General features: G+C 42.2%; 1 protein-coding gene and 1 non-coding gene across 2 annotated transcripts; one reads left to right on the top strand and one right to left on the bottom strand.

The window, feature by feature from the left end:
• Positions 1-3669: 3669 nt before the first annotated feature.
• On the top strand, positions 3670-3742 carry TRNAS-GGA (transfer RNA serine (anticodon GGA)). Its single transcript has one exon. It is a non-coding gene; the product is annotated as a tRNA-Ser (tRNA).
• Positions 3743-8012: 4270 nt separating this feature from the next.
• AICDA (activation induced cytidine deaminase) lies at positions 8013-18986 on the bottom strand. Its single transcript, XM_070790186.1, has 5 exons — positions 18863-18986; positions 13417-13564; positions 10480-10753; positions 10097-10212; positions 8013-9294 (listed from the first exon to the last, which is right to left on the bottom strand). Exons 1-5 carry the CDS (start codon positions 18868-18870, stop codon positions 9241-9243), a joined length of 600 nt encoding a protein of 199 aa, XP_070646287.1. The 5' UTR covers positions 18871-18986; the 3' UTR covers positions 8013-9240.
• Positions 18987-19970: the final 984 nt, after the last annotated feature.

Here is a 19970-nt window from a genome sequence, read left to right as displayed (position 1 = left end):
TCCCACCTTCAATCATTCCCAGCATCAGGGTCTTTTCAAATGAGTCAGTTCTTCGCATCAGGTGGCCAAAGTACTGGAGTTTCAGTTCAATATCAGTCTTTCCAATGATTATTCAGGACTGATTTCCTTTAGGATGGACTGGTTGGATTTCCTTGCCATCCAAGGGACTCTCAAGAGTCTTCTCCAACACCACAGTTCAGTGTATTATGTATGACTTGGGTTAGGGGTAAAGGCACCAACTGGATGCATACAAGGCCTTGAGGGAATGAGTCAAGGAGATAGCTAAATGTTATCTTAAGACCTATAAGCCTGAGGCAGTCCCTCCTTGGGGGATGAAAGTGTTTAATATCTTTTTTTTTCTGTTTTATATTCCTTTGTGAGAGGATCATTCAAGTGCAGCCATGAGGAGACACAGTAAAGTTTATTATATTCACAGATCTTAACACAGGAGGCACAGTATGCCACACAGGGTCACAGGGAAGAACAGCAGAGTGGTCAGGAGACACAAGACAGAAAGGACAGGTTTAGATCAGAACCATTATTGGTGTTTCCAGGAGGAAAGGCCAGAAGACGTGGGTTCGATCCCTGGGTTGGGGAGATCCCCTGGAAAAGGAAATGGCAACCCACTCCAGTCTTTTTACCTGGAAAATCCCACGGACAATGGAACCTGGCAGGCTACAATCCATGGGGTCGAAAAAGGGTCAGACATGACTTAGCAGCTAAACAACAAAGAGGAAGGACACGGCAGTGCAGGGTAAACAGGTTAAGCCTGGCTAGTTTGAATTAATTTCATCGGGTTCTAACCTATGGTGTGTTAGTTGCTCAGTTGTGTCCAACTCTTTGTGACCCTATGGCTCACCAGGCTCCTCTGTCCATGGGATTTCCCACTCGAAAATACTGAAGTGGTTTGTTATTTCTTTCCCCGGGGGATCTTCCCGACTCAGGGATCTAACCCTGGTGTCTTGCATAGCAGGTAGATTCTTTACCGCCTGAGCCACCAGAGCTACTCTAACCTATAGGGATGGTCGATAGTTGCCTGCTACCTGACCCTGGGATGATTAAGAGAAATGAATAAAGTTGTTCCTCAAGAATCAAAACCGGAACTGGCAAGGAGTAAGGGTGTTTGTTGAGCAAGGTTTGGTTGGGACCTAAAATGGATGCATCTTTACAAGGCGGGACCTTGAGACCATAAGCGTGCAGTTGGCAGTGGATATTATTTTCAGATTGGTTAGTAGTGTCCCTGAGTTAGATACAGTTCAGAAAGTTCAAGTTCTCAGTCATGGAAGAACATGTCCGAAACTACATCTACAATGGCTACCCAGTTCCATTTTGACGCCATTTTGAGTTTTAAATGAATTCTTTTCTTTAATGGTTAATTCTTTTCTTCAATGCATATTTAAATGACCACACAGCAGGCTGTTCTAATTAGCGTACACTTACAACAGGTAGTAAGCCAGGATGACTTAGGCATACCTCAGTACTGTAGGATTTCTTCCTTCATAGTCAACTATAACTTCTACAGCAGATTAGCAAAAGATAGGTGCTACTCCCTAGAAGTCACATCCCTTTTATGAGGACATAATTATTTTTTGTTTGAAAAAATCCTTTCAGACATTCTTTATAGCCTGCGGGTTTAAAAATTAAACCCCTCAACTTAATAAAGGGTTTTTCATGATCAGTCCTGTGCTGCCCCACCCTCTAGACTCCTCTTCTCCTACAGCTGCACCTCCTTAAATGTTACCCTAACCTCTCCATCTTTAAAGTGCTATTCTCTCTGCCAAATGTATCATTAGCTCTTCTCACTACTAATTTTTCATTTAAACAAGCGCTGGGACGCAGAATAAGGGGAACTTTTGGAATGTTAGCTGTGTTTTTTTTTTTTTTTTTTTAATGGCATGTGCAATTTCCCCAACCAGGGATCCAACCCATGTCCCCCTGCAGTGAAAGCATGTAGCCTTAACCACTGGACCACTAGGAAAATCCTTGTTTTATTTCTTTAAACATTTTTAAAAATGTATTTCTTTATTTCTATTTTTGGCTGCATCGGGTCTTAGTTTCAGTACATGGGACTCCTTCGTGGTGCACAGGCTTAGTTGCTTGGTGGCATGTGGGATCTTAGACCCCCAACCAGGGATCGAACCAGCATCCCCTGCATTGGAAGGTGGATTCTTTACCACTGGAACCCCAGGAAAGTCCCTTGTGTTTACTTGTTGATTGTGCTATTTGTCAGACATTTATGAAAATTCTCAAACTGTTGCTTAGGATTCTGGCACTTTTCTCTACATAGAATTTTATTTTAAAAATTATTTAAGGACTAAGAATAAAAAATAGAGGGACTTCCTGGCAGTCCAGTGGTTAAGACTCCATGCTTCCGCTGCAGGGGGCATGGGTTCCATCCCTGATAGGTGAACTAAGATTACAAAAAAAGAACAGAAGATTGGAGAATCTATGAAAAGCTGAGGTCATATGGAGCAGGAACTTTCAGAAGAAGACAGCAAGTAATGGAGGCGAACAGAGGGAACCCTTGTTGTTGTTCAGTTGCCTAGTCACGTATGACTCTTTGTGACCCCATGGACTGCAGCATGCCAGACCTCCCTGTCCCTCACCATCTCTCGAAATTTGCCCAAGTTCATGTCCATTGCATCCGTGATGCCATCCAGCCATCTTATCCTCTGACACCCTCTGCTCCTTCTGCCTTCTACCCTTAGGGAGAAAAAAGACACTGAGAGAGACAGAAGCCATGTGGTCCCTGAAAAAGCCAGGAAATGTAGCTAGTCACTAGAACCTCTTCGTGGTCTAGTCACTAAGTCATGTCTGACTCTTGTGGCCCCATGGACTGTAGCCCACCAGGCTCCTCTGTCCATGGGATTTTCCAGGCAAGAATACTGGAGTGGGTTGCCATTTCCTTCTCCAGAGGATCTTCCTGACCCAGGGATCAAACTCAGGTCTCCTTCATTGCGGGCAGATTCTTTACTGATTGAGCTATAAGGGAAGCCCAACCTCTTAGTCACTAGCAAAACCATCTCATTTTTCCAGTTATTGTCTACATGTGACTGTAAAACAAATTTGCTTTTTATGAGTAGATTGAGTTAGTCTCTGCTATCTGCAACAAAATGAGCTACACTATGGAAATGACAACCCACTCCAGTACTCTTGCCTGGAAAATTCTATGGACAGAGGAGCCTGGTAGGCTACAGTCCATGGGGTCACAAAGAGCTGGACACGCCTGAGCGACTTCAGTGTCAATGTCAAGACAAGTATTGGGCTTCCCTCATAGCTCAGTCAGTAAAGAATTTGCCTGCAATGCAGAAGACCTGGGTTTGATCCCTAGTTCAGGAAGACCCTCTGGAGAAGGAAATGACAATCCACTCCAGTATTCTTGCCTGGAAAATCCCATTGACAGAGGAGCTTGGTGGGCTACAGTCCATGGGGCCGCAAGAGTCAGACACAACTTAATGACTAAACCACGATTAAACCAAGACAAGTATGGAGCTTAGCTGGGTCAGTGATATGAAGCAGTTAGTACTATGACAATCAAATCTGCAATCAAATGTTAACTCTCTGTGGTAGTGGGTTGTTTTTTTGTTTTTGTTTTTTTTAATTTTACTTTGGTTTTTTTGTTGCTGCTGTTTGGTTTCTTACATATACATTCTATTTTATGGGTCAGCTTCCCTGGTGGCTCAGAGGTTAAAGCGTCTGCCTGGAATGCAGGAGACCCGGGTTCGATCCCTGGGTCAGGAAGATCACCTGGAGAAGGAAATGGCAACCCACTCCAGTACTCTTGCCTGGAGAATCCCATGCAGGGAGGGGCCTGGTAGGCTACAGTCCATGGGGTCGCAAAGAGTCGGACACGACTGAGCGACTTCACTTTGGTGAAGCAAAGAGTCGGACACGACTGAGCGACTTCACTTTGGTGAAGCCCCAGATATTCGGTCAAACACTGATCTGGGTGTTGTTGGGTATTTTGTAGATAAGAAGTCAGTAATCCCTTAGATAAGAAGTCAGTAATCCCTTAGTTGGAATTCCAGTGATTAGGACTCTGCTTCCACTGCAGGAGTCACAGGGTTCAATCCCTGGTAGGGGAACAAAGATCCCGAATGCCCTGAAGCACTGCCAAAAAAAAATGCTTGATTGTATTTTACATAATCTGAGTGGGTCTTATTCAGTTAGTAAGGATTTAAGAGCAGAACTGAGAGGCTTCCAGGGAGATATTTCAGTAGAGGACTGAAGCTTCTGCCATAGAGTTCTCACCAGTCCTTCGTGCCACCCTGTGCTGCAGATTTCAGACTCTGTGCCAGCTCCTACACTCGGGTGAGTCAACTTCTTAATGTATATCTTTTTGTTTGTTTGTTTTTTCTCTTTTAAACTTTTTATTTTGCATTGGGGTATAACCAATTAACAAACAAATGTTGTGATAGCTTCTGGTGAACAGCGAAAGGACTCAACCATATATATACACGGATCCATTCTCCAAACTCTGCTCCCATCCAGGGACATAACATGGAGCCACATAACATGGAGTAGAGTTCCATCTGCTATAATGTATATATCTTTTTCTGGTTCTCTTTCTCTGATGGAACCCTGACTCCCTTTCCTGCACATTGTCCAGCCTTTAAAGTGTTTCATAAATCATTGGTAAAGAAAGTTTCTAGACATGTGCTCACCTATGCACTCAAATCTTCTCAACCCCTGAAATTAGTGAAATAGTCTGTATGTTAGTAAATAAACATTGGAGAATGGAAAACGAGAATTGCTATTGACTCCTAAGTTTTCAATGGTATTTTTCTAAAATTTTAACTATTAAAAACTTATGCTTTTTTTTGGTAGAACTGTATGGAGTAAAAAGCATTAAGTTCCCTTTCCCCTACTTTCTTTCTCCCATCCTATTTTTCTCTCTGGAGATAACCCCAGATGAGTTTGGATTTTATCTTTTCAGTCTGTAGTGGCTAAGTGTTATGTGTATCTTTAGGTGTCCAACTCTCTATGACCTCATACACTGCTTCCCAGGTGGCTCAGTGGTAAAGAATTCACCCGCCAATGCAGGAGACTCAGGAGACTTGGGTGCCATCCATGGGTCGGGAAGATCCCCTCGTGGAGAAAATGGAAACCCACTCCAGTATTTTCACCTGGGAAATCCCATGGACAGAAGAGCCTGGTGGGCTGCAGTCCTATTGTGCTCAGTCATGTCTGACTCTTTGTGACTCCACAGACTGGAGTGGGTTGCCATTTCCTTCTCCAGGGGATCTTCCTGACTCAGGGATCGAAACTGTGTCTCCTGTATCTCCTGCATTGAAAGGCAGATTCTTTACCACTAGTGCCACCTGGGAAGCCTGAAGAGGAGAGGGGGCCCTGAAATACCAGGTGGTTAGTTTTTATGGGCTGAGTAGTTTCCTGGGCTGATAAGTGGGAGGAACATTCTAACCAGCTTGGAGGAGGGGTGGGGATTTTTCAGAATGGAGCCAGCACCCACTTTTTGGCCTTTTGGGCCCTGAACTGTCCTGGCCCCTGTGGGTGTGTCATTTAGAGGATAATGAATTATAATTATTGTTTAATGAGACTCAAGATCTACTGAAAGTTAAATCTAGTTGGTTCTAAGCAGTTTATGTTAATGGTTGTGTCCTGCCCCCTTTCTTCTGGTCTCCAAATCTATTTGTTTTTAGTTCAAGATAATATGCATTCAAATATAGTATAAAGAATCCTACATTAAATATTGGCATTTCAAGCTGAAAGTTTTAAGAGAATTTGAGTCTCTACACAGTGTTGAGATGTTTGGAATACTTAACTTTTATTTTACCTTTTTATAGGTTTAATTTGTTAGATTTCTTTGCAACAGGCTTCAGTAGTTGAGACTCATGGACTTAGGTGCTGTGTGGCAAGTGGGGTCTTCCTGGACCAAGGATCAAATCCGTGTCTCCTGCATTGGCAGGTGGACTCTGGACCACTGGACCATCAGGGAAGTCCCTAGGTTTCTGTCTTCTGAACAGAAAATGGCAATGCTATTCACTAAAATAGTGCCAGCTTTGTGTAATCCTCTAACTTCATACGAAAAATATATGAAAAGTTAACATCATACCCATTTTACAGATAGGAAAGTAAAACTTTACAAAGGTTAAATACTTTGCCCACTGTTGCAGGGAGTCAGAACTCTGGATTTATCTGTTTTGGAAGTGGACTTATACAATACTTGGTATTTTATATCTGGTGTCTTTCACTTAGCATAGTGTTTTGAAGGATATATTGCAGGATATGTGTGTGTGTGTATCTGTCACTGTCATTCTGACTCTTTGGTCCCATGAACTGTAGCTGGTCAGGCTCCTCTGTCCATGAGATTCTCCAGGCAAGAATACTGGAGTGGGTTGCCATGCCCTCCTCCAGAGGAATCTTCCCAACCCAAGGATCAAACCCAGGTCTTCCACATTGCAGGCGTATTCTTTACCATCTGAGCCACCAAGGAAGCCCAAGAATACTGGAGTGGGTAGCCTATGCGTTCTCCAGGGGATCTTTCTGACCCGGGACTCACACCGGGGTTTCCTGCATTGCAGGTGGATTCTTTATCAGCTGAGCTACCAGGGAAGCCCTTCCACTTTTAGGCTACTACCAGTAATGCTGCTAGAATATTCATGTGCAAGTTTTTGTTTGAACCTTTGTTGTTAGTTCTCTTGGGTGTGTGCCAAGGAGTGGAATTGCTGTGTCATACAGTAATTTCGTACTGACTTTTGAGGAACCACCAAACTTTTTAATGTAATTTCATACTGACTTTTGAGGAACTACCAAACTTTTTAATAGTGGTTACACAATTTTACATTTCCTCTAGCCAATATATGGTTCTAATTTCTCCACATTCGCACCAACAATGGTTATTTTTTTAGTTTGTTTGTTTACACCCATCATAGTAACTATAAGTGGTATCTCATTGTGGTTTTCATTTGCATTTCCCTCATGACTAAGGATGTTGAGAATCTTTTCATCCGCTTACTAGAGGTCTGTGAATCTTCCTTGGAGAAATGTATCGGCATTTTTTTTTTTTTTTTTTTATGGAGCCACACAGCAGGTGGGATCTTAGTTCCCAAACAGGGATGGAACCCGAACCCCCTGCATTGGGAGCGCTGAGTCTTAACCACTGGACTGCCCAGAAGTCCCTAAATTAGGTTGTCTATATTCTGGATACTAGACTCAGATAATATCTGTAAATTTTTTCCTCAGTCTGAGTTTGAAACCGAATCCTCATAAAACAGAGTTCCTCTGCTGAATTTATGATTAACATCTCTATCTAAAATTTTGTTCCCCTCTTGTCTCACTCCCGTTCCCCTCAGTATTGAGTCCTATCAAAAGGAGGACTGAAAAGGACATGCCCAGGAAAGGCCGCGCTGTGTTCCCTGTTTCTTACTTGTAGAAAAAATCTTTAGTATCTTAGGCTTTCCCTGAGTTCTGAAGAGCAGACTTATGCAGGCATGAATTAGGAACTTTCTCAGACTTAGGTATTTGATAAACTTTGAATTAATTTGTGTGTGTGTGTGATCCATATTCAGTCTTTTGTCGATGGATATCCACTTGTTCCAGCATCATTTGCTGAGAATACTGTTCTTTCTCTACTGAATAGTCCCGGCACCCTTGTCAGAACTCAGTTGAACATAGATGGGTGCACTTGTTCTTGGACTCCAAAGTCTATTCCATCATACGGACTTTTCTGTAGTTTAACTTTTTAAAAATCACCTTTGGAATTACTTTGGTTTGACCTTTTATCTCCAAAGCTCCAAAATTATCATTTATTCAGCTGATTGAGCCAGAATCAAATTTGCTGTGGGAAAAATTTACTAAAAAAATCAAGAAAATGGATTTCATAGCAATGTTAATACAATGTTAGACTATGTTACAATTATATGGTTTACTACTAGCATTTCCAAAGGTATAAATGTATGAGACATTACAAATCCATTTTAACAAAACAAAAAGGAAAATTATGATAAAAATGAGACACTGCATACCATAAACATACAATATGAATACATGAATAAGGATTTTTAATATTTAATTCTTTCACAAATTATGTACAATAAGAGTAAAACAGTACAATTATGCATTCAAGTTTTTTTCTTTTTTTGCTTTCAACTTTTCCTGTAGATCTGTTTATCTGCATTGCAAGGGTTGCTAGGTAATAGTTGTGTTATGGTTATTCTGAATATTTTTCTGACAGTCCATGATAGTTATTAGGAACAAATAACCAGTTTGTGCTGTGGTGGATCATTCCATTTTAATGGATAAAACACTATTTCCTTGCAATGCTCTGTCGTCCTTCTCTCTCAAATACTGTCTTCTGTCACAGTCTCTTATATTGTCACATCTTTGAGAGAAGGGACCCATACATGCAAAAAAAAGGGAAAAAATCTTGACCTGGTTGACTTTGCTGAGGTTCAGAGAGAATGGACTTTTTTCTTTTCTCAACATTCAAGCAACTCCCTTCCAAGTGTTCACTAGTTACGTGGGAAATGTGTGTTTGCACAGTTAAGATTCTAAAAGGATCTTTTTGCAGATTTGTTACCTGAGGTATCAATTCACTTGTAGCATGTCTTTTCCACAGCCCTCAAATTCATTTTAAGCTCCTTTATTATACAGCATCCTAACGGTGATCATGCATATTCCGTGCCAAGAAAAAATTAGTATGTACAAACATTAAAATCAGGCTTCAGACAATTAAACACAGAACACATGCTTGGATATTAATGCTTTGAATAGACAGCTTGGGGTTGCAGTCACCCAGGTTCTCTCATTAGGTTCTGTGGATCACAGGGTGGCAAGTTTGTTCACTTGAAAGTGAACCCCAAAGGAAAAGAGTAGAAAAATCTATCGTTAATACCGTTAGAAAACGCAGAACAAGAATCAAATAATTAAAAATACTGGTCATAAAACCTCTGATCCTCTCACCATGCTCCTCAGCATTAACCTCTTGCTTTCTCTGCTTAAAAGTCAAGAGTACTGACACAGGGGTTCCCAGGCCCTGCAGTTCTGCCATTTCCCAGTAGGGGGCGACGTTACATTGAAAAACTGAACCAGTGTTTTGGCATTAACCCTGGTGGGTCTGTGTTCCTTCTCTTTTCAAGACAGTTTTTTAAAAAAAGTCCTCTATGAATACTTTTTTTCTAAACTCAAAGTGAGAGTTGAAGAACAGCAGAATTCTTCAAAGATAGTTCTTTTACACCACTATAGATACTTCTTTGTATGTGACATTCTTGAAGGTTGGTATCAAAGTCCCAAAGTACGAAATGCATCCCGCAAGTCATCAACCTCGTAGAGTGGCTGTGGAGAAAGACAGTGGGTGACTTTGTAATTTTTGTGTTAATTTTTTCTTTTTAAAATTTATATCTTTTGGTTGCACCACATCTGGGATCTTAGCTCCCCGACCAGGGGTCGAATCCATGTCCCCTGCCCCAGAAGCTCAGAGTCTTAACCACTGGACCACCAGGGACGTTCTCATTAATATTTTTTAAGAAAAGAAGGGGAGAGGGAGAGGAAAGAGAAAGAGAGGAAGAAATTTTCCTAGGAGTAAAATGGATTCTGAGGAGAGTCTAAGTTAAAGATGTGAGTGAGGAAAAGAGAGGGGAGGGGATTAGGGTGGGGAAGAGGGGAAGGGAAAGGAATCTTACTGGAAGGCTGGTGCTTGGGCTAAGTCGTGTCTGACTCTTTGCGACCCTATGGACTGTAGCCCACCAGGCTCCTCTGTCCGTGGGATTTCCCAGCAAGAATACTGGAGTGGGTTGCCATGCCCTCCTCCAGGGGATCTTCCCAACCCAGGGAACGAACCTGAATCTTTTTTGTCTTCTGGATTGGCTGGCGTGTTCTTTACCACTAGCGCCACTTGGGAAACCCCAGAGGGCTAGTAGAGGGCTTTGAATTGTGAAACAACATTAGAGCAAACTCAGTTGTAGGAGAAATGACAACAAAAACAGAGAAGAGAAAGTTTTCATCAGGAAAAATAAGGGGAGAATGATAAACACACACAAACACACACGCGGAAATGTAGGAAATATAAGTAGTGCCAGGGATAGATAACTTTGGAGAGAGAAAGAAAATGAGAAGCAAAGAAAGCCCCCTCACTTACCAAAAGGATGCGTCGAAGCTGTCTAGACAGACGAACCGAATTTTCATGCAGTCCCTCCCAGGCTTTGAAAGTTCTTTCATGATTTTCCACAAAAGTATTCCAGCAATAAAAATAATCTATTTGAAAATTTAAAAAGGAGAGGGGAGGGGATGGGTCAGAGCTCAAATCATGAGGAAAGAAAGAAAACCCTGCCACCCCCTCCCCCAAAGTCTTGGGTCCACCGATTCTTTTCCTCCAATTCTCCTTGACAGCTTTCAGCCCCAAAGGCGAGTTAGGACTTTGGGGGCGAGTTAGAATTCTGCCCGCTCTCTCTCACCCTGGCTTTTCCCAATCTGAATGGCCAGTCCTGCTCTGGAGAGCGGGGCCGAAAGTTCCCCGCGCACCTTTGAACGTCATGATGGCGATCTGGACTCCAGCGCGGTGCAGCCGCCGCAGCCCCTCTGGCTCGGCCTTGCGCTCCTTGTCGCAGAAGTAGAGGCGCGCCGTGAAGATCCGCAGGCTCAGGTTGGGGTACCCCCGCAGGAAGTCGGCCACGTGCCGCGCACAGTCGTAGCAGGGGCTCCAAGACGTGAACCAGGTGACGCGGTAGCACCGCCCAGGGTCCAGATCCCAGTCAGAGATGTAGCGGAGGAAGAGCAACTCCACGTGGCATCCGGCCTGGGGAGAGAGCAGAGACTCGGGATGGTGACCGACCTTGACTGTCCTGCTGGTAGCTTCATCGTCATTAATTCGTGTCCCTCCCAGCGGTCAGCCTTTTTGGCGTGTCTGTCTTTGGTTTTGTCCGAGGTTACAGAAAGGCTAAGCAGCTGCCCGAAAGGACATAATGATGAGTGGTGATCCTAAACTCTTTGCACTTTTGGCTTTGGGAAGGGAAAAGGGTGCAGATTTTCTGTGGAACAGTGGGAGGATGGAATGAGTTGAGTGGGTCAAGTAGCATCACACCATCTCAGATTTAATTTTGTTTGTGAAGTTGCTTTTCCTTCCTTGGAGAGGAAGAAACGGCTTGGAAGTGCTGTTGATGTAACCGTTGTGAAAATACACTGGACTCCACTACACCAAGTGGAGAATAAAAAGTTAGGGTTAGGAGAGTCTGAGACTGACAAGTGGGTGTTGTAAAAGAGGTAGTAGGCACCGGTTGTGGTTTAAGAACAATTAAACACAGGGGTCCCTTGTTTTATTGTGCTTGGCTATATTGGACTTTGCAGATACTTTGTGTTCTGAAGGTTTGCGGCAACCCTGGTGTCATTTTTTCCAGCAGCATCCACTCACTTTGTGTCTCTGTGTCGCAGTTCGTGATTCTTGCAAATTTCAAACTTTTCATTATTATGGTTATCTGTGGTCAGTGATCTTTGTTACTAGTATGACTCATTGAAGGCTTAGATGATAGCAATTTTTAGCATTAAGCTTTAAAATTAAGATATACACTTTTTGTTTTAGATATAATTGTATTGCATACTTAAAAGAACTGTAGTATAGTGTAAACATATAACTTTTGTATGTACTAGGGCTTCCTTGGTGGCTCACATGGTAAAGAATCTGCCTGCAATGGGGGAGATCCAGGTTTGATCCCTGGATCGGGAAGATCCCCTGGAGAAGGCATGGTAACCCACTCCAGTATTCTTGCCTGGAGAATTCTATGGACTAGAGGAGCCTGGCAGGCTATAGTCCATGGGGTCACAAAGGGTCAGACAGGATTGAAAAACTAGCACTTTCAGGAAACCCCCAAATTTGACTCACTTTATTGCAATATTCTCTATTGCAATATGCTTTATTGCCATGTTCTGGAATCAAATTTACAAAATCTCCGAGGTGTGCCTGTAATGAGTTTGCTCTTTGTATGACCCCCATGATTGTAATAGTAATCACCATAGTGAGATATAGCAAGTCCACTTCATAGTGCAGAGAAGTCATTGCTCCCAGAATCCGAAGACCTAAGTTCCATAAGTCACCCAACTCTTTGATCTTCTGATTCCTCATAAGTTAAATGGAGTTTTGTTGTGAAGACTCAGGGAGAGAGAAGGAAAGGAACACAAAAGCTTTCTATGTTTAGAATGTGTCTTATCACCAAATAGGGAAAAGATTAGAAGCTAAAACAATTGCAGTGGGACAATGAACACAACACAAATAGAGGCCAAGAAAAGTGAGATACGTCAGTGTCATTCTGCCCAGGGATTCTTCCCTGCGTTTCCACCAAGACCACATGTCAACTGCATGTTATGTAAACTCTTCTGGATTTTGGTGATGAAGTCTCTTGAAAATGTAATTCTCCCATCTTCTAGGTTGTTTTTTTTTTTAATGCTAGATGTGTTATTGCTCAGTTGGTGAAGAATCTGCCTGGAATGTAGGAGACCTGAGTTCAATCCCTGGGTTGGGAAGATTCCCTGGAAAAGGAAATGGCAAGTATTCTTGCCCACTCCAGTATTCTTGCCTGGAGAATCCTATGGACAGAGGAGCCTGGCAGGCTACAGTCCATGGGGTCCCAAGAGTTGGAGACAACTGAGCGACTAAACCACCACTGCTGCCATATTATTGAGAAGCAGTTTTTATTATTTATCTATTCATGGCCTCTCGTTGCAGAACATGAGCTCTTGGGTGCGAGGGTTCAGTAGTTGCAGCATGAAAGCTCAGTAGTTGTGGCACGTGGGCTTAGCTGCTCCAGGGCATGTGAAATCTTCCTGCACCAGGGATCCAACCTGTGTCCCCTGCACTGGCAGGCAGACTCTTCTCCACTGTGCCCCAGGGAAATTCTGATCTTCTAGTTTTAATTCATGGCTTCCCTGAATTTTCTGAGGGTCACTATGATGAATGTACTTGCTGGCTTATGATCTAGGTGAGCAGGAAGGAATAGAAATCATTTGAAAGATAAAACTGAGTCATTAATTTTTCCTAATTCTTCTTCCTTCATTATTTAAAATTCCAAAGCCACAATTTGTTTTTCCACGTTTACAGTTCAGCTTGAATGAGCTGATAAGATTCCCCCAAATAAAAAATCTCTTTCTTTTGGTTTCTTCCTTAATCTGAAAAGCAATTTGGATGCTGGGGAAAGGAGAGGAAGGTTTGGGGCAGTGATTCTTAGCACTGAAACAAAGTGTGGCCTTGATGTGCCCAGCAGGATTCGGGAGGATGTTAAATGACCGCCTTTGGAACCTGTCTATTGTGGGTGCAGAGACATATAAAAGAGAAAAGATATCTCAGAAATCTAATGGAGACAAATGAACCAGGCTGAGTAGCATCATCAGCAGGTGGCTATAAAAGTGCCCTCAGTGTAGCTGCTTGGGAAGCAGGCATTAATTAATTAATAGCAAGATATTAATTGATACCTTGTTTCGAAGGTGCCCGAAGTCCAGTGAGAAGGAGGTGGGACTGTCCCGCCGCTTCACCACGTAGCACAAGTAGGTCTCATGGCGGCCCTTAGCCCAGCGCACGTTTTTGAACTGGTAAAGAAACTGTCTCTGCTTCATCAAGAGGCTGTGGGTGAGAGAGGAGGGAGGAGATGCAGCCTTCTTGGCTTTCCATCAGCTTTTAAAGAAAAATCTGTAATACTTGGGCCAAACCAGAGGAGACGCTCTTGCTTCCTTATGCTGGATGCCTAAGAGTTAGTGCACTTCAGATCCACTACAAACCCCTTTTCATGCTTGTACTTAAGACCAGTTGAGACAGCAAGAACCCCAAAGCGATCCACGCTCACAGGACAGGCTCCTCCCATGGCTGCCTTCTAGATGTTGATAACTTGGAATTACAGACGTCTTTCCCAGTTTCATCTTTTCAGGTTTTCACTCCATTATTAGTCATGTCTGACTCTTTGCTACCCCACGGACTATAGCCCGCCAGGCTTCTCTGTCTATGTCAAGAATACTGGAGTGGATTGCCATTCCCTTCTCCATGGAATCTTCCTGACCCAGGGATCGAACTTCTGTTATCTCCTGCATTGGCAGGTGGATTCTTCACCACTGAGCCACCAGGGAGGCCCCAACCTCTACCTAAATGTCCAACATAGATCTCAGAGTCTAAGTGGTCAAAACAATATTCCCAAATTGCCCTGTCCTGACCTCCCTCTCCTATCCTACCAACTTGCCATCCCAAGTATGCAGTCTAAAAGCTTGGAATCATTTTTGATTCTCCTTCACTCATATTTAATTAATTAATCATCTAAATTTATTGAGTCAAACTTTCCAGTATTTCTGGGAGTGTCCCTGCTCTGTTCTCTCGGTTCTGTGCTTCAATCCAATCCCTAATCTTTCTTTTTATCACATTGTCCTGATCTCTTAACTGATCTCTCTGCCTGTAGTCCCTTCAAAATAAGTTTCCATGAGGTGCCCTAGAGATCTCAGAAAATCTAGAATAAACTCCAAACTCGTTAATTGTGGTAAAGCTTTTACAATTGGACACATCTACATTTCTAGCCTTGTTTCCTAGTATTTCTTTTTTCTCCCATCATTTCACCCCCTTCCTTACCCCTGTAGCAGGCCCCCTGGCACTAGTCTTTAGTTTTCTTTCCAGCCGTCTTGCTGGAATACATCTCCTGACTGAATCCTTACTTGCCTTTTTTACCCCCACTGTGCAAAAACCTACCCCCCTTTCAAAGCCTAACATCAATTTCAGCTCTTCTAGGAAGACCTCTCTCAACTGCCACTATCCCCTCTTTCTAGGCAAAATTGAACATTAACAGCAACAAAAAAAACCCTCCTGAAGTTTCCTGCTGTTCTCCACTCATCCCTATCAAAGAATTCAACTTTTGTTATCAATTGATTGCTACATCTGTCCCCCTCAGATGTAGAATGTGGATTAGAATTTCTGTGCTTTGAGTCAGGAAGTGACACTTTTTGAGTCATATGTTAAAAGTGTGAAAGGTATTTGACCATTCTCAACTTGAACATTACAAAAAAAGTCGAAAGTGAAAAATTTTTTAATGTTAAAGAATTAAAGTTTAAAATACCAATTATCTAGTGATAATTAGACATGGGGCTTCTCTGGTGGCTCAGACGGTAAAGAACCTGCCTGCACCGTGGGACACCCTGGTTCGATCCCTGGGTTGGGAAGATCCTCTGGAGAAGGAAATGGCAACCCCCTCCAGTATTCTTGCCTGGAAAATCCCATGGACAGAGGAGCCTGGTGGGCTACAGTCCATAGGATCACAAAGAGCTGGTCACATGACTGAGTGACTAATACTATTTTTTACTAATTAGACATACTATCTAATGATAATTATTACTGTTAATATACTTATGTTTTTCCTTCTAGTCTTTTTATGCATATGTATTTACAAGATTTGAGTTAGGCTGATCTCATGTATAAATTCACAATATAATCTAAATATTTTGCCATGTTCTTCCCACACCGGGGATGGGGGTCAGGGACAGATTGCTTTTTGTTTTTCGGCACAGTGTCTTGCATGTTATAAGCACTAAATTTTAGAGTTGAATTTGTAGAAATAACTCTCTGCCAACACAAGTTCCTTTGTAGTGTGAACATAGCACAAGCTATACAGTGTGTGTGTGTGTGTTAGTCCCTTAGCTGTGTCTGACACTTTGTGACCCCATGAACTGTAGCCCAATGTGGTTGATAACCAAAGCATCAGTAGTGAGTGTCCCTGGTTTTTGTCCTTTGTGTTTTTCAGCAAATTTATCTACCAGTAGAGATAACGCTGCCACCTAGTGGCATTGAGCAGAAGTGCAGACAACTTGTCAAAGTCATGATCTAGGCAGTAATTTGAATACGGTTTGCTTGCAAGAGAATTGAAACTTATTTCAATTTTTTTTTTTTTTACATTGAGGTTTCCAGGTGGTACCATATAGAATCTCCCTGCCAATGCAGGAGGATCGGGTTTGATCCCTGGGTTGGGAAGGTCCCCTGGAGAAGGAAATGGCAACCCACTCCAGTATTCTTGCCTGGGAAATCCCATGGACAAAGGAGCCTGATGGGCTCCATAGCATTGCAAAGAGTCAGGCATGACTGAGCGACTGAGCACACACACACATAATTTACATACTTCACCCATTTAAAATTCACAATTCTGTGAATATTGTCAGATGTAAACACCTAAAGCTGCTGCAACTATCCGTGTACAGAACATTTTTAGGGTACCCCTCCCCCCAAGTTTTCTCATCCATCTCTTCAGTAGGTTCTTTTTCTCCCTCCCAGGCAACCACTAATCTGTAACTATAATTATGGTTTATTTTCTAGAATTTTATTTTAAGTATACATTATCACCTCATTTGTGTCTGACTTCTTTTATTAAGTATATTATGACTTTGACATTCATCCATGGTGTTGCATGTATCAGTAGAGTTTGTTCTTTTGTCCTGCAAAGCAATATTCCATTGCTTCCATACTGCACATTTCGTATATTCACTCACCTGTTGATGGACATTTGGATTGTTTCCATTTGAGGGTTGTGAATAAAGCTTCTACACCCACTTTTGTATGGACATGTTGGTTATTGATACTTTGATAGTGAAATACATGAGATAGACCCAGAAGTCAACTTCCCAAGTATCACCCTTAGTAAATCAGTAAGCAAGGACCAGAGATTTTTAAAGGTGTTGTAATTTGAATGTTTTTCTCACACACATGAAGTTTATTGGAAATCTTTTGGCGGGGGGAGTGTGGGGAGGTGGGGTGCTGTGCCACATGACATGTGAGATCTTAATTCCCCAACCAGGGATCAAACCCATGCCTCCTACAATGGAAGCATGGTGTCTTAACCACTGGATTACCAGGGAAGTCCCTGGAATCCACTTTAAATCCTGAGGCAGAGAATTAGATGTATCACCAGTGTATACATTACATATACGAAACAATATACAAATTAGTCAATCAAATTTTTATAATTAAAAATTCACATTTAACAGGAATCCAAAATGAATGTTAACAAAGATCTAATAATCACTGGCTTTATTCTAAAGTGGTAATAATTTACTATGGTAAAACCACCACAGCACTACCTCTGTTACTATTACTATTGTTAATTAATTAACATAACCACCCTCAGCATACTACATAAACCGAATACATAGTAGATGCATAATAAGTACTGGAGAGGAAGAAAAAAAAATTCTGTCCTTTGGGCCCAGTTTTAAATAGATTAGGCATCATCTCTTACCAATAAATTCCTTTTGCATTTAACCTGTCCTCCTGGGCTGTGTGGATGAGAAGTGGGGGAGGGGTACAATATCATGCATTGCAGGTGGTATTGGCAGGGGGTTCCCGTAGGAGGAAAAAGTGTCCTGGGAGTATAAGGAAGGATAGGACACAGATTAAGGAATTCAAATGGCCTTCTACCCCCACATGAAAATACAATTTCCATCAGAAGTTACCAGTCACAGTGAATTGAATTGCATGCCTGTGACCTTGTTAAATATCTTTAATTATAGCTGGGGGCCTAGTTCCAGCACCCTATTCTCTGGTTTCTCTCTCTCTCTTTTAAGAAATATTTATTTATTTGGCTGCACCTGGTCTTATTTGTGGGATCTAGTTCCCCCACCAGGGACTGAGCACAGGCCCCCTGCATTGGGAGTGTGGTGTCTTAGCCACTGACACACCAGGGAAGTCTTCTTTGGTGTCTCTTAAGGATGCAGAGGACTCAGTAGAGACTGTCTGTAAGGCCCACAGGTTGACAGCTGTGCCAGACAGCTGTGTGCCCTGAAGCGGAACGCTGGCTGCATCCCCAGCAATGCAAACCAGAGACAGATGGGTTAAAAGTAATCGTGACCGAGTCATCCTTTCCTGCTGCGTGCCATCAGTACTGTGCTCTGCAGATAGTATTTTCCTTAATGAAAATCACAGTATTTCCCTTTTTCTCCTGTTGAATTTCATCCTCTCTCCTTCTTTGACTTTCTCTGAATTTCAACTCTGATTTTACTGTTGCTTTGCATTTCATTATTTACAAGTATCTCCATTGAGCCTTTTTCCTCTCATACCACAGATTAGTTTTCACTGTAAACTGAGCTGACGTGTGATATTTTGCCCTCAGTTTTCTGAAGGACATTTAATCCACCATTAAGATTCTACATTGAGATTGAAGTATATGGATTAGGTGTAAATTTGCATACATTTGCAATAGAAATAGATTAAGTTCTATGGTAATAACAATTGTCATAAACTTCATGTGAAGACATCATCAAAGTTTTAGAGTATGCATTAAAGAAGTAAGTTAAGTCATGTCTGAAGAAATGGAAAGACTAGGTAAAGAGTAAAAATGCCATTAACTGCCTCTTTGGCCTATAATATTAAAGAAGTTTTTTCAGTTGAATTCATCTCCTTGTCACAGACATAGTGACTGACCTTCAAGCAAATACTTTTGAATATTGGCATTTAGAAAATAATTTCTCGACTATGTAATTATTCAATAAAGTCTCCATAGTCAAGTTTTTCTTCAAGAGGTTCTACAGTTGAATGTTTACAGAATTATTACCATTACCACTACTGTTTTTAGTACAGTATTGCCATGACCTTTTCATGATTTGAGTCTCTTTGCCTGATTAATATTACTACCATAAACTATCCTAACTGCAAGGACCAGTCAATGCATGGTGCATAAAAGTAGTTTCGAGTATGGAAAGAAAAAAAGAGAGAGAGATAATTGGGCGGAAAGCACGTAAGATCTGAACAGAAGATGAGACAGATCCAGAAAAATAACTGTGCATCTTGACCAGGCAGATCCTGTGAGTCAGTGTTAGGGGAGAAAGGGAAAGTTTGCACATCTTATTACTCAGATTTGCTCTGAGAGGAAAGCCAGAGCAACTACCCACAAGCAGACTGCTTTACCTGTCCATGGTGGAATCCAGTTTGTCTTTCTTGGCTCCCTGAAGATCTTAGGAAGAAAAGCTTGCCTCCAGCACTTCTGCTGCACTGGCTGACAAGGCACCGGTCTCACACATTCAAATTTGAACTCAGCCCTTTAGGCTCCTCCCCCCAGCAGCATCACCACCAACAGGTAACCCATACCCCAGCAGGCTTCCTCCTGTTTGGGTCCACTGGAGGTGGGTGGGGTTTTCATAGGCAAAAAATCACAGAGAGAAAATGACTGCGGGCCACTCTGCCTAATGTATAGGTTCCTTTAGTTCTGCTTCTTTAAAAATGCAGTCTACCCTCCACAGGTAGTAAAGATCAGGAGACAGGAGGAGTAGACAGTTTGTATATTGTAATCCTGGTAAAAAAAAAAAGATATCTTTATTCATTTATTTATTTCTTGGCTGTGCCTCAAGGCTTGTGGGAATCTTAGTTTTCTGACCAGGGATTGAATTGAGGCCATAGCAGTGAAAGCACCAAGTCCTAACCACTGGATTGCCAGGAAACTCCTTAAAATGGTATCTTTAATTTTTAAAACATAATAATAACAATAAACTTAAAAGCATCATGTGTTCGATTAGCCAAAAGCATCTATTTCTCATTTAATTACACAATAGCTCTGAGTCTCAATGAAGACTGACACTAACTGTTCCTGCTTGGTTGCTGGCCAAGTACACTCAGGACTTAGGACAGAGGTTTTTGCCTCCCAAACCACTGAATTTTTTTTTTTCCTTTGATTGCTTTACAAGAGTTGCTAAAAGACTAGATGATTACACCAAAGGATAGTTTTTTTTTTTTTTTTTTTATCTTATATATTGACCTTCCCCCACTACCTCTTTGGAGCAGTCCTTCAGCTATCGGGGAGAAGGCAATGGCAACCCACTCCTGTGTTCTTGCCTGGAGAATCCCAGGGACCGGGGAGCCTGGTGGGCTGCCCTCTATGGGGTCGCAGAGTCGGACACGACTGAAGCGACTTAGCAGCAGCAGTAGCAGCTCAGCTGAGCTGCCGCCTCCTGGGCACCTCATCTTGCCCCAAATAAATATGCAACTCTCAACTTGTACATCTTTAGAGGACAAATGTATT

This window comes from Bos indicus, chromosome 5 (genome assembly GCF_029378745.1).
Source record: "Bos indicus isolate NIAB-ARS_2022 breed Sahiwal x Tharparkar chromosome 5, NIAB-ARS_B.indTharparkar_mat_pri_1.0, whole genome shotgun sequence".
Taxonomy (NCBI): domain Eukaryota; kingdom Metazoa; phylum Chordata; class Mammalia; order Artiodactyla; family Bovidae; genus Bos; species Bos indicus.
This window is presented reverse-complemented; position numbering and strand designations above follow the sequence as displayed.